This window comes from Triturus cristatus, chromosome 3_2 (assembly GCF_964204655.1).
Source record: "Triturus cristatus chromosome 3_2, aTriCri1.1, whole genome shotgun sequence".
In the NCBI taxonomy this organism is placed as follows: Eukaryota; Metazoa; Chordata; class Amphibia; order Caudata; family Salamandridae; genus Triturus; species Triturus cristatus.
This window is the reverse complement of record NC_140584.1, coordinates 69,941,403-69,956,061: the sequence shown is the minus strand read 5'-3', so window position 1 is coordinate 69,956,061 and position 14,659 is coordinate 69,941,403. Positions and strand designations below refer to the sequence as shown.

Below are 14,659 nucleotides of genomic sequence, written 5' to 3'. Positions count from 1 at the left end.
CACTGGCTACAGACACCAACCACTATTAAGGGGGCAACTCGACCCCTCACGCCATTTGAATCACTAGTCCGCTCATATGATGGATTTAGAGGATTGATATCCCGCACATACCAAGTACTCCAACATTCCTCACAAATCACACCCCATACTTATCAGCCGCATTGGCAATCCACTAGTATAGGTGAGATCAACTCTAAGCAATGGGAACAACTTTGGCTGGAAATACCGAAGTTCTTTGAAAGCATGCCCCAAAGGGAGACTGCCTACAAAGTCGTGACACAGTGGTACTACACCCCCCAAAGTTTGCACAAAATGTTTCCTAACACCTTGCCCATTTGCTGGTGATGCAACAGTGCAGTTGGGGATTTCCTTCACATTTGGTAGCATTGTTCATCGGTGACCACCTACTGGAGGGGGATTCTTAGTCACATTAAAAAGGTGATTGGCCACCCTATACCTGAGACCCCAACATTAACTATTCTGGGTCTTAAACTTACGACTCTCCTCATTATGACACAAGCGGATTGGCACATAAAATAACATATGCTTGGTGCAGCCAAACGAATAATAGCAGTGCACTGGGAGAGGGCAGACACTCCCCCGGTCGCCCTATGGTTCACCCGTTCGTGGCATACCATAGCAATGGAACATCTCACAGCACTGATTACCCTCTGCGAGAATACGTTTACAAGCACATGGCAGCCGCTGGTGGATTATTTCTCTACATTAGAATACGCCTGCTTCTAGCCACCAAAACTCCAGGCATTACGCCTCTTTGAGGATAACCTCCTCCCCTCTAGTGCAGAAGAACTTTAAGGCTCAAAACAGAGGTCACACATACCCAACTTGATATATAGTGCCTAACATCCCCACGGAAGCGATCTTCCATCTCTTCCCCCTTCCTCCCTCCTGCCCTAGGGGTTTCCTTTCCTTTTAGAATAATTTATTGTTTCAATATTCAATCGACCAGCCTAGCCACATGGGTAAAAGTTTTAGACCACATACAGTGTATTTATTATTTCTCAACAGTGTGGACTGTGGTATTGTAAAGAAGACCTAACATAGTGTGAATGTATATTTTGGATCTCAATGCTGTAACTGATCCGACTTTTGATTTGTCTTTTTTCTCTTTCTTTTCCTTGATGTTTCTCATTGTTTTTATAAAATAATTTCTATAAAAAGATTTGAAAGAAAAAATGTCATCCAAGTCCAAAGGTAAGCACCAACATGGCTGAATCAACTTAACCCCACTCCATAGCAGTGGACCATATTTTTCATCTTTGGCCCAATCTCGCATTACTGGATGTCAGCTGTCGGCGCTTTGATCTTTTAGGAGGTCATTTTTATCATAAACTTTGACAATTCATAGCTCTGGTTCTTCTGATTGGATTTTTGTCATTTTTATGTCACAATATGTTAAAATGTACTCTTTTTTCCTAAATTAGTGACAGGTTTTCCTCGTGCTGTAATTCCACTTTATCCTTGTTTATGTGCTACATAAATAATTAACACATTGCTGCTTAGTTAAGCCTGACTGCTTTTGTGCCAAGCTACCAGAGGGTTAAGCACTAGGTTAATTTTGTGACTTTTGCAGTTCACCCTGACAGGGACCGTGGCTGTTGCTTGAGCAGGGTTAAACCCACTCAACCAATAACCCAATTTCTAGCAAAGTGTATTGTATTTTTTACCAGACTTAAACAGCAGGAGGCCGCCTGCAATTATAATATTGTCCTTTGTTCTCTTTTCTTTGGAGTTTTGGTTTCAGAAGGAGAAAGTAAAAGAAGAGCTAGGTTTTAACTAGCTCCTTGTAAAGTCTTTACAGGGTTTGCACATGTAGAGCCTTCTTGAAAAATGCAAAGGTTTTAATAGATCCTCTCTTATTTTAGGGCAGAAAGATGGTTAAAATGTTTATAGTTTATAACATAGAGAAGAGAGGTTAGGAGTGAAATCAGAGGATAGTCTGACTAGGAAGTAGGTGTAATGGAGAATGGCGAAGGACTAGGCCAGAGGATAGAATACATTTAGGGGTGTTCCTAAATAGTGGTGGACCCTGTTCTTGCTGGATGAAACCTGCTAACCCTGTGTCTTTGACAAATAAATGTTTGCTTCATCACAAAGACTATAGGGTCTAGAAGTCAGTTAGAAACTTTGCCATGCTGCCCTGAAGCCTATAGATGTTGGTCACGTCGAAGGAAGAGGAGTTGTAAGATTGATATTTAACAATAATAAAATTAAAGGAGTGGTAGATGGGGGAGTAAATAGGTGGGCAAAGAAGCTGTGGCAATAAATGGTTACTAGACCTCGGACAGAGAACAGTATAGTAAAATCAAGGTAAAACCAACTGCAGTTAGTATATGTAGGTTTTAATACATCGTTAAGCGCTGTTTCTGATATGGAAACATTTTTTAGTTCTTGTCTAGGGTGAGGTCAGTGTTGAGACCAATGTTTTTCATTGATTATTCTGAGGTGGAAATCTGGATGAGTCTGGGTTTGTGGATTGGGTTGATATGAATCATCAGTAGAGAGAAAGTGGTTCTTGTTCACAGATGTTGAGAGAGCAAATGGGTTTTAAAGCAAGAGAAGAGACAGTGCCTTTGGTGTTCTCTGGTCTGTTATCGCTCAATATTGAAAGATTCAGTTCTTCTCATGAGAGTTATGCATGTTGGAGTCCATTTACATGTTGTTTCTGGCTATCGTAAAACACAGCTATTACTTTAAATTGTGGAATCCATTGCTAAGGTTGATGGAATCTAATGGCCTGATTTATGGTTTGACAGACTTTTCCATCTGTGAGGGTGACAGAGGATATTAACTCCACAATCCTGACATACAAATGTCCATCAAATTTAAAGATGACCGCCAACCCAGCGGTCATCCCTGTACATTGAAAAGAGCCACTGTCATGGTGGTTCCTTTCATTGTACAAAAAGATTGATTGATAGCTGTCATTAAATCTGATGGATAATCGCCAAACTTTTTCAGATGTTTTTGTTTTCAGAAATCAACTAGCAAGGAAGGAGTTGGATTCTAAAAAACAAAAACCAAATGATCCCTGGACCCTGGGAGTTTTATACCTGGGTGTGGGGGGTGTCAAAAACATTTCTGTCCCTCACCACACTGCCACCGCACTGCCACCGTCATTGCCACCGTCACTCCCAAAACAAAAAACATTACAATATCCACCCTAAATAGGTTGAGCAGTGGAAAGTCCTTCCTACAATTGAATCTACTCCTCTGGGCCATATCTAAATGAGGTGGGTGGACATTGGGTTAGAGGGCAAGGTACTCTCTTTCTTGAAATGGAGTACACTGTCTGCAAAATTCTAAATCAGATCCTTAGTTACAAAGGTTTCCCACCCTGAAATTAGTGATATTTTCTTTTTCAAAGCAAAAATTGCAAAGTTTAGGAAAAAATATGGGGGGAAACCCCTGCGAAAATATGGTAGGATATAACGAGAAAAGTATATAGCTTTTTATGATAAAAAACTTTTTTTTTAATTCTTTTGCAGGAATTTGTTTCCACAGATTTAGGGTCTGATTTAGCATTTGAATAGTGGTACTCTGTCTGTTGGGGTGGTGGAGAAGATTACTTCTACGATCCTGAAAGACTACTTTTCATCAAGTTTAGAAATTACTGTTGCCTAGTGGTTATCTCTATAAATTGAAAGGAACCACTGCCATGTCCCACTCCAAAAGTGGGTGTTTTGTTCAGAAAAATAAAAACTAATGATCATTCCACTATGGGAGTTTTCTTGCAGGGAGTGGGGTAATTATTTAGTTTTCTGACCCCTTCTTTTCCTGGCAGTGACTGACAAAAAAAAGGCATTACACCATCCACCCTAAATAGGGCGTAGGGTGTAATGACGTTCCTCTGACAGCCTATACTCTGTTGGGACGCAGGATGAAGTATTCCATCAAAAGAGCAAACAAGGGGTTCATCAATAAAAAAACGTATGGTCCACCCATCTCTAAATGAGGTAGGCAGACAAAAGATTTGGCAGACAGGATACTCTGCTGTGTTTGTGCAGGAGTATATTGTCTGCAAATTCTAAATTGGGAGCTACGTTTTTCAACATTTACAAACAGTGTAATCAAAAATTAAAAATGTGAACGTTCTATTCTGAAGGTAAATGTCAGAGAGCAGAATATAGTTAGTTACAATGCACTGAAAGCAGTCATTGTTAGTGGTCACCTGACTGATGTTTTATTTTAACAAAGAGAGGCAGAAAAAATGGGAGCAATAAAAATACATAAAAACTAAGGGCCCGATTCACAGAACTAACTTAAGACAAAATCCTAAACTTACTACCATTTTGGTATTCACAGAAGGCACTTACTCATTTTGATATTCACATAAGGCATTCACAGAAGGCACTTACTCATTTTGGTATTCACAGAAGGCACTTACCCATCAATGAGTAAGTGCCTTCTGTGAATACCAAAATTAGTAAGTTACTCAAAATGAGTACGTTACTCAAAATGAGTAAGTTACTCATTTTGGTATTCACAGAAGGCACTTACTCATCAATGAGTATGTGCCTTCTGTGAATACCAAAATGAGTAAGTGCCTTCTGTGAATACCAAAATGGTTGCAAGTTTAGGATTTTGTCTTAAATTAGTTCTGTGAATTGGGCCCAAAACCTGGGATGTCTGGCTATTCAAAACCTATAGATCACATGTCAAGGGGAGCTTGCAGAGTCTTGCTGGCATCTGCCCATATCGCTTGAAAAAAGAGGACAAGTCAACTAGTCTACATTTTATTGCTGAATTTTGAGTTGTTTTGATTGCAATAATCCCTTTATGTAAAGTTACAACTTACATTGCTCAAGATCCCTTATTGACATTTTTTGTTATTTATATATAGTGAGGCAACAGGACATTGATCAAACTTTTTTATGAATTTTTGTGCAAACATTCCTTCCTTTTTTGACATCACAAGAACACATTAATCCTACTTTTTGTGTGTATCTCCTAATTAATGATACTAGCAGAGGGCTGAAAGTTTTTCAGCACAGGCCAACAAACTGCATTGGATACCAGCTCTAAATCACTCACCCTGAACATATTTTTGTCACGCATTGCAATTCCCATAATTTCTTCAAATCAGTCCATACTGTAAAGCGTATTGTCCAACCTCCCAATTAGCATATTCAGTTTTTTCAGGGTCATTTAAATACCCAGCCACGGCTATGAGGTTGCAGTTTTCTAGAGCTACTGCTCTGAGTTCCATTAATACTAAAGAGAGGACAGAACTGGGAGGAGCGGTTGGTGGGGGGGGGTCATAAGGCCCTGCTTCGTTTCACTGGTCTGACATTAAAGGAACCGAAGGGTGCACTAGGACTTATCTTGTTATCCACGTGTTTCTCACACAAGAGAAAAAGATGCCCGTGAATCTGACAATTGTCTGTAGTGGGAGAATACAATGAAATGACAAATCAAAGAATTGCCCAATGCATAGGTATTTTGTTTTCTGAGAAGAAAAAAATAGTCAATAGGCATATAGGTAAACAGTAAGAGAATGTCTGAAATTATATAAAAAGGGAACACTAGTTGATCAGAACTGAAGACATTTCCCAGGGATTATCTTGCTTTTGCTGCTAATAATAATACGACCTATTTGTAAAGCGCAAACATAACACCACCTTAAAGGTTTCAAGGTTCTGGGGGCTGTCGGGGAGATTAAGTAAGCTATTGTCCAGGGTCATGCGATGCTGAGCTGAGCTGCCACTGGCATAGGAGATCAAACCGTGAGCCCCGCGCTCTGGATGCAGCCGCTCTGGCTGCTGTACCACACCTCTCCTCTATAACAGACCAGCAGCATATCAGAATTTAGGAATTGGCTGCATATCAATGCTGTGCAAATAAAATTCCATGAGAAAACAGGGAATTGCCCACAAATCTGCTACTTCCAATATTTGAGAAGAGAGGCCTATAAGGACTCAGGGAAACTGATTTAAAATAATATCAAAGCTAGGTCTGTCAGAAGTCTGGGACTATGGAATGTTGCATGATGGTAGAAAACAGGTCTATCACAATTTATGGGATTAGCTCATTTCCTGAAATGAGTGAAGACAACCATGGGGAATCTGCGACAGGTCTGCTGAGTTTACATAGTCTTTGGAAATAATCCAATAAGGACATGTGTAAAAAGTTAAACTATTTTCTGAATAATTTCCAAGAGAAATGGGTGCAGGTTTTATCTTCATTGAGTGGTGCTCGAGACAGTCAGGATTTCCCTGCCCGTTTTTTGGGGGTTGATGCTGTAGATTTATTCTTGCCTGGCTGTTGAGGACTCGGTTTCCCTAAAGAAAAAGAGGAGATCAATTGTAGTTTTGGATTGAAAGAGATGGTTTAAGAGGAGCGGCAATGGAATACACATCTTGTGCTGTTTGACTCACCATCGAGTAGCGACGTGGATTGAATCACCACACTTTTTCTGTTGTGTCTTTTGGATTTTGTTCGACTGCTCGAGGATTTGGATTCTCCCCAGTTCCCGAGTTTAGCTGCAAAATATTGTTTAAGGTATAGAATTTAAGAAGAGCGAAACTTATCCAAAACTAATCTTTTACAATGAGAAAAAAAGAAAGCACATTGTATTACTTACCGGTCGCAAAATTCTGGTCTCCATTTTTGCGACCAGTAAATATTTTTACAGACAGACCTATGTACCCCTAGTTTGGTTTAGAAAAAACAGAATCAGAGTGAGTCGCAATTTGATCTACATAATTAACATTCACTAAGGGCCAAATGTATGACCAGTGTAAATTGCAACTCACAATTGCGCTCGATTGCGAGTCGCAAATTTGCGAATCGCAAATTACAATGTACAACTGTGTCAGAGACACTGATTGTGATTCCCAATGGGGTCGCAAAATGCGAGTCTCATGAATATTAATGAGGCACTCGCAATTTGCGACCCCATTGGGAATGGCTGAACCTCCGAGGGATGGTGGCCTGCTGTGCTTAGTAGACCTCCATGCCTGGGACTGCTTTTCAATAAAGCAGTTTTTTAAAAATGCAGCCCAGTTTTCCTTAAAAGAAAACGGGATGCATTTAAAAAAAAAAAAAAAGTTTTTGCTTTATTTTTCAAGGGCAGGCAGTGGTCCCTGGGACCACTGCCTGCCCCTAAAAATATTTCCCCTGCATTTGCAAAGGCCATTTGCAACTCCTTTATCACCCTCTTGAAGAGGGTGGTAAATTGTGAGTGTTTTATGAATGCAATTGCGGTCGCAAAACATTCGTATATGGCTTGTGAGTCACAATTAGGACCGAAACGCCCCTTCCTAATAGCGAGTCACAAAATAGTGTTAGTAGATGGCCCAGGGGAACACTGCATGCGCAAACAGGTCACAAACCCGTTTGTCCCTGCAATTTTCCTTCATACATCTGGCCCTAAGTTGTTTGCAAATTGAGACTCAATCCGATTGGCTACAGCGATTGAGACCTTTAGGGGTCAGCAGGGCACCATGTCTGTGACTGGTTTTTAGAAAAGTACACTTTTTTTGAAGCCAGCACATTTTCCTTAAGGAAAAGAGACTGCATTCAAAAAGAAAATGTTACTTTTGTAAACACATTTGTTGAGACCTGGCAGTGGTCCCTCTGACTGCTGTCTACTGCCCAAAACATGTTTTTGACATTCACAAAACGGAAGGGGTCCCAAGGTTTATGACTGCTATTTTGCACCTAAACCATTGATACATATGGACTGGAATCACTATTTGGGAAGGATGCCTACAACATGTCCCTTTGAAAAAGCAACACCTTTTCCAATCCTAAACCCATTTTAGGAGCTAGCAAAAAGTTACTGAGTCCTAAAATCGGTTTAGTACATTGCAAAACATATTTTTGGGGTTGCAAACTGTGGATGGGAGCAACAGCCACAGTGAAAATGATTTACACATCTCGCCCATAATTCCCAAGTTAGGCATTAACAAACCGTTTGCTTAAGGATGAAAAGATAATTAATACCATCACGTTCTCAGAGGAAACCAGAACTAAATGATTATTAGCAAGGTGATGAATGTCTCAGCAAAACTCTCCCTGAGCTTTGTATGTAAACCACGAATTTCCAAAAGTTGTACAGCAAAAAATAGTGAGGCCATGACAAAACACAAACCAGGATGAACAGCACCTGAACTACCAATCCAACTTGGATTTGATCAACAGTGGAACTATTTTAAACCTGGGCGAGAGTGTAAAGATATTTACACTCTTAGCAAATTAATCTCTTACAAGAAGGTATATACACATAATTGCATTGAAGATCGTTTTCCCACAGATCACAGTTCATAAATATAACTTGTTGCTGACCACCTGTGACCTTTAGATATTGTCTTCCCCCTGCTGTGACATATTTTATGAAGGAATGCAAGCCTGTGATTGAGATGAAGGCACGTGTGATATGTATGCATTTAGACCATTCTCAGGGAGCAAAAAAGGTTTACGTATATTGAAGCTGCTGCATAATTTTTAACACTATGAAACCTAAGGCAAGCACTACCCTTCATGATTTCATCAATCAAAAGTGCAATGTCATATCGATAGGATTTGATTATGAATTCTGTTGAGCTGCCGCAAATATTTGCAAAGGCTACTGAAATTAATGGTTACATACTGCAATGTGCATTTAGAAAACGGATGATTAGGGAGGAGAATTACAGGCAATTATCCCATCCACAAGGTTATATGCTTCTGGATGGTAGTAATCAGCTGTGATTTCTCTATGAGGGCAGGGGAGCACTGACACCCGCCTGCTGTGAGCCGCCCATGAAAAAATAAAAAGGCAATGAAATAAATGATTTAATTTCCCATGTTATTTTTCCAATGTGTGCACCGCACACAGTGCCCCGAGCCAGGAAAGGGGTGTGTCCTAAGCTGCCGATTGGCAGCATAGAGAATTGGAGCGTTGGCCAGATGCTCCAAACTGCGCATGTCAGTTTAGCCAGCTGTCTTTGGATGACATGCACACTTTTCAGCTCTCCACTCTGTCTTAGACATCTGGGTAGAGAGCAAGCATAGGCCTCCAGGGCTTAAAGGAGCATCTCACCAACACACTCCATCCAATACTGGTGCTTCTCTCATGCTGATTAACAGCATGAGAGAAGCGCAAGGATTGGTTAGGAGCGCTCCACAACAGACTGCGGGTTCACAGAAGAGGACCACACAATGTGTGGTAGTCTGTACGTACAGTTTATTAACTTTTATTTATTTAATATGTTAGTGTTATTTTGAGTGGAGGGAGGGGTTGTTTTATAAAGGGCTTTTGGAGGGAGAGAGGGATTTATCTTGGTCTTTTGGGAGGAGGTTTTAATTAGGAGCTTCTGGAGGGAGGGGTTACTTTATTTTGTTTTTCTGGGAAGTGGTAGGGCAATTTGCTTGCCCCAATACTTTCAAAGGTTGCCAGCTGCCACTGGTGGCAATGTTCCACTTTATGGCCTCCCAGATGCCACACTGGCACCCAGTAAGGTCATCCTACATGCTGCAGCATTTCTCACCCAGGGCCTGAAGCAATATGATCACATCACCCCCCCATCTTGATGGGAATCTATTGGATCCCCTTGCGGGCCTGCACCACCTTCAAAACCAGTTGCATGATTTACAAATCTATTGCAACCAGCCCTCCCCAAGCCTCCTTATCTTGCAGACGAGTTCACCATCTCTGGTGGATCTTAACACACCCACAGCGTGGACAAAATAAACTGCAGACTAACAAGTGTATCGCCCTAATGCTGTTCCAATATTAAGACTCACCTTTTTAAAGCCCACTACATCACAATACTGTTCACAACTCAGTTTACTCTCCTCTTACTCACTGAATTTATGCTTGTCTGTGACCACGTACAGTTCTGCACTGCCTTCTGGCTAGGTTCACGCTATAGAAAAACGATATACATATGTACATACATACAATTGTAAAAAAGATAGCTTAATTCGAGAAATGTTCTTAGCCCAAATAAACTCCCGAAACACCTTATCGACTTCATTAAAGTACGAGATTGGAATCTTAAAAGGAAGATTTAAAAATACAAATAACAACAAAGGAAGAATCGACATTTTTATCAGAGAGACTCAACCTATTATTGACAAGGGCAATAATGCCCATCTTTCTAACAGACTTTTTATTTTGTCAAGTGTTCTACCATAATTCAGGTGAAAAAGTTGGAGGAAGTCCACTGTCACATACAGGCCCAGATATCTAATGGGTTTAAGAGGTAAAAATTCCAGCCCTTCCAGCAACTCTATTCCTGGTGCATTAAATAGAAGAAGCTCAGTTTTAGATTGATTGACCCTGTAACCCCCCAATTCTGTAAACGCCTGGATTTCTCCCAATGCTCTCTTAATGTTTGATTTCTCTGGATTCAGTTACAGGATCAGATCATCAGCAAACAGCTTTATTTTTGCCATTTCTAATAGGGAGGCTTGGATTAGTATGTTAGAACGGATTTTTATCGCTAATGGCTCAATACAGAGTGAGAACAGAAGGGGGGAGAGGGGTAATCCCTGCCGAGTACCCCGCCTTATTACTACATCTCCCGCCACCTCAGAGTTTATAATAATTTTTGCGATGGCTCCCCTATAGATTCTCTCCAGCATCTCGATCAGATGGCGTGGAAAGCCAAATTCTCCCAAAATAAAGAAGTGGACCTGCCAATCCAGCAGGTCGAATTTTTTTTCTGCATCCTTCATTAAAATGGCCCCAGCCTCCTTTGTGGCAGAAAAATAGTCGATGGCTTGAATCAGATAAAAATTATTCACAGCCATAGATCATCCAGGTTTGAACTGCATGGACCAAGTATAAGCACAGTCCGCAATTCTATTTGCTCAGATTTTCATTGGAAGCGTATAGTTTAAATTTAGTAGACTTATTGGGCGATAAGAACTTGGATCTTTAGGGTCCTTATCCTTCTTTAGAATTGAGATCATCACTGATTCCTTAAATCTGTCTGAAACTACCATTCCAGCCAAAACTTGGTTGAAAAGTGATACCAAGAAAGGGGTGAGTTCATTTAAAAACAGTTTATATACTTCAATCGGGATCCCATCATTTTACAATTGTATGTAGAACAGGGAGGGCTTGCAGTACCTCATTTAGCTATTTATTACCAAGCTGCATTACTTAGCTTAACAACTCATCTTCTGTCCCCTCTTTCGAAGTTTGATCATTTCTTGTTTAATCGTATGCTAAGGGAGAGTGCTATTAAGTTACCAGCTTTCTTGCGCACTGCAAAGTTTCCAGAAAGAACAAGATATAAGGTTAATATAATATTAAGTAGTATTCAGCGATTCAATTTTTTTCATAATATTCCATCATGCCATGCATATTCCTCTCTTCATGACTGTGAGGTATGGGGCCTCAAACTCCCACAAAAGGGGGTATAGCCTTATATTTTGTTGGGTTTTTGTAAATTGGGCGACTTTTATAATGGTAATAATCAAATGACGTGGGAGGCTTTTGTAACACAATTTGAAATACAGAGCCGTGACCTCTGGCTAAGTTTTAGGCAGATTTCTCCGGACTAACTTCAGAGGAATCAGTGAGAGTCCAAAAGTAATGTTAAAAGCTGCCTTTGAGTCAAATTTATCGGGCATTGGCAACTGGTATAAGGTATTACGTCAGGAGAAGAACAAGAACCTCATTGAATTAATGTTCCCAAAAATTGCTCAGGAAACTAACTGTAGGTTTAGTAGACAGGAATGGCTACGAGTCTGTGAGCTTGGCCACAGGGCATTGAGAGCGGCCAATTTTCAAGAATGTCTTTCCTTTCTAGATGGGTGGCCTATTACACTCCCTTCAGGCTCCATAAATTGTTCCCCATGCTACCGAATGATTGTTTCAGATGCAATCTGCCAGAGGCAGAGGACTGGACACATACATTTTTCACTTGTCCGAGATTACAACACATTTGGGAGGAGGTTTTTAGGTTTATTAGTAACTGTGTTTTATTAGATATCCTTCCATGTGCATCGTTGGCGCTATTTGGCTTCTCTATTGTAATTGATCAATTGATACGAGCAATTTTTCGTTTCCCTATCCATAGCAGTAGCCAGATGTTATGTTATTTAGGAACTTATGTAAGCGCACATTCACCAACAGGTCTCTTGGCGCTAGTAGGTATAAGCAGAAAAAAGCAGATCTTTAATTCTACAGAATTGGAGATCTCAGAAAATACCTACAATGGCCCAGTGGCTACACAAGTTGGAGAGGACTTACAAATTTGAGGAGGCCTATGCGAAGAGGATAGGGGTGGTACAGAGATTTGGGATGACATGGAAGGGCTATGTTGCAATCACACACATGAATGATGCTATGTAACTTATCTATGGGGTATTTCCAGGTGAAGACTGTAATCATACAGGTTATCAAGCTAGGGGTCATATGCTATCACAGATTTGATGTTTAGAATGTTGGTATTGTACATCATGTAAAATGGGGCATGAATTTACGTCTTTTTTTAGTGTACATTTTAAGTGTGAGACTCAATATGCAATAGGTTTTTATATTCTTTGCCTCTTAGTATATTTTGTTTATCATATTTATCATGTATTATTGGATTATGAAATTTGTTAAACTTAGTGTCTATTTATTATATGTGATTGGAGAGTCTGCAAATTTGTCTGTAATATGATTGTTTTCTACACTCAATAAAAAAAATATGAACATACATACATGCATACGTAGTTAACATGTTTTTGAAGCAAGGCTCTAAGTTGGATATAAAGAGGTGGCATAATCATGCAACTTTTGGCATATATCTCAAATAGCTAAAGGGTTCCAACCCCTTTAAAACCTGTTGCAACAAATTAAAAAATATGTTAATGACTTGAAAACTTTCAACATGCCCTCCCAAATTTTTTATGTTGGAAGAGCAACAAGACATACAAATAGCTTTGAGTCATGTGTACACTTGTGTACTTTCTTTATTTGTAAGCATGTTTTTTTTTATCTAACAACGTAAAAGTGCACTAAACAGTGTAGACACTTTTAACAAGAACCATGTAACAAAAGGGGCATTCTCAGCAGGAACTACCTTGTATCTTTTAACAGAAACCACAACTGCTCATTGTATATTCAGAGGACACATTCGACCATGCAAGAACAGTTTAAAAGTCCTACATTTTTGTAGGCTTCTCAGAGCCACCCAAAGACTGTTGCAACAGCATTTTTTGGGATAGAGTTTAGAGCAATGATTTGGGGTAGACGTTTGCTTGTCACTTCACTAGACCACTATTTGATTGATATTTAGTTGCTGGCAAAAGAAAAGGTTCTGTTTGAATGATTTATTATAAAGTGGGCCACTGGAAACATGTGGCAGGGGAGGTCCAATTTATGCAGCAGGCAGGGTGGACTAAATTATAGGGCAAGAAAATGCAAATTATGTGACCTAATGTGGTGAAACCTGTCATACTAGTACTTCAAAATACTGCCATTGTTTTCAATGTTAACACTGTTTGGGCAAAGGTTTAACCTCATTAGTACCATCTAAATAAATTAATAGTAAACTGGAAGATAACCAGTCAAATTATGCGTAGGACCTTCCACTGCAAGGTAATAGGAGTCACTGTGATTTTAGTAACTTTTGAGACATTTGGGCTAGAAACAATTTCTTCGTTAAAATCTGCAGATTATGCAGTAGATGGCAGATTATGTGGCAAGTGAAGAAAAGCTATAATTATGTAGAAAACGCCATGGTTATTTAATAGCATAACTTCGGTGTTCCTGATTATGAGTTTGTGTACAATGGGAAGGAGCTTTTGCCTTTGTGTATGTAGTGTGGTGTGAGATACAGTGTTGCATAATGTGAGTGGATATCAATGTTGGAGGCCTTGGACAAAAAGAGGAAGATGAGGACAATGATCTGCGAATCAAAAGGCATAGGCAATGATCTTGCAAAATGTAAAAAAATGTTGAGGTGCAAGGTTGACTGAAACTAAATAATTGTTTATGAAGAGTTCTCACTAGTGTATGGGCATCATGAACTGGAACAGATTGCAGGCATTTGGGTGTTGTGTAAACTAAGGCTTTGGCTTAGTTCTACATGGGTTGACTTTCCCAACCCTGAACTTGGTTTAGAGTACCAATGCTTGCGAGTGAAAGTCCAGGTCACTGTAGCCCCACGCAACCCAGTTCAACATACTTGATGATGTGGTATTCGTGCTTTATGGGTTAATAATAGTCTCATAAAAAGGGGTGAGGGATGCAGTAGTGATTCAAACCAAATATTGTTCTTTGGAATATCACACAGAAGGACTGCACAAAGAAAAAAAGCTTTTTTCTCCAGAAGTGGAGAGTGAAGTAATCCTGGAGGACTGGGCTGTGATTTCATCTTCCTTTGCTCCCAAATGTAGTCCAGATAAATTATACCTTCTGAGAAAAATAGCATTATATTTCCATAGATCTCAATGATATGAAAGTTTTCTCATTTATTGTATAGACCATAACATTAGATTGCACCATCTTTTCTACATATGGTGTACTTGGAATAATTTCAGTCCACTTTTGCCTATACTCATTTTTATCCCTTCGATAGGATTGGTCAGTCACACAATTCACGTACATTTTTTGCAGTTTTTCTCCAATGTGAGGTCATTTGCAAGAATGGTTTATGATCTATATGAACAAGTCTCGACAATCTCAGATAATTGGATCCACCCTTAACAA

General features: G+C 39.8%; 1 protein-coding gene across 1 annotated transcript in view; it reads right to left on the bottom strand.

Annotated features, from left to right (window-relative positions):
- Positions 1-4,762: 4,762 nt before the first annotated feature.
- The window catches only part of LOC146856813 (uncharacterized protein CXorf65 homolog), a 51,558-nt gene continuing 41,661 nt past the window's right edge, over positions 4,763-14,659 (bottom strand). The window contains exons 6-7 of the mRNA XM_085646765.1: positions 6,399-6,503; positions 4,763-6,302 (exon numbers count right to left, since the gene is read on the bottom strand). Of these exons, the coding sequence (XP_085502891.1) occupies positions 6,226-6,302; positions 6,399-6,503 (182 nt within the window). The 3' untranslated portion in view covers positions 4,763-6,225. The remainder of the gene's footprint in view (positions 6,303-6,398; positions 6,504-14,659) is intronic.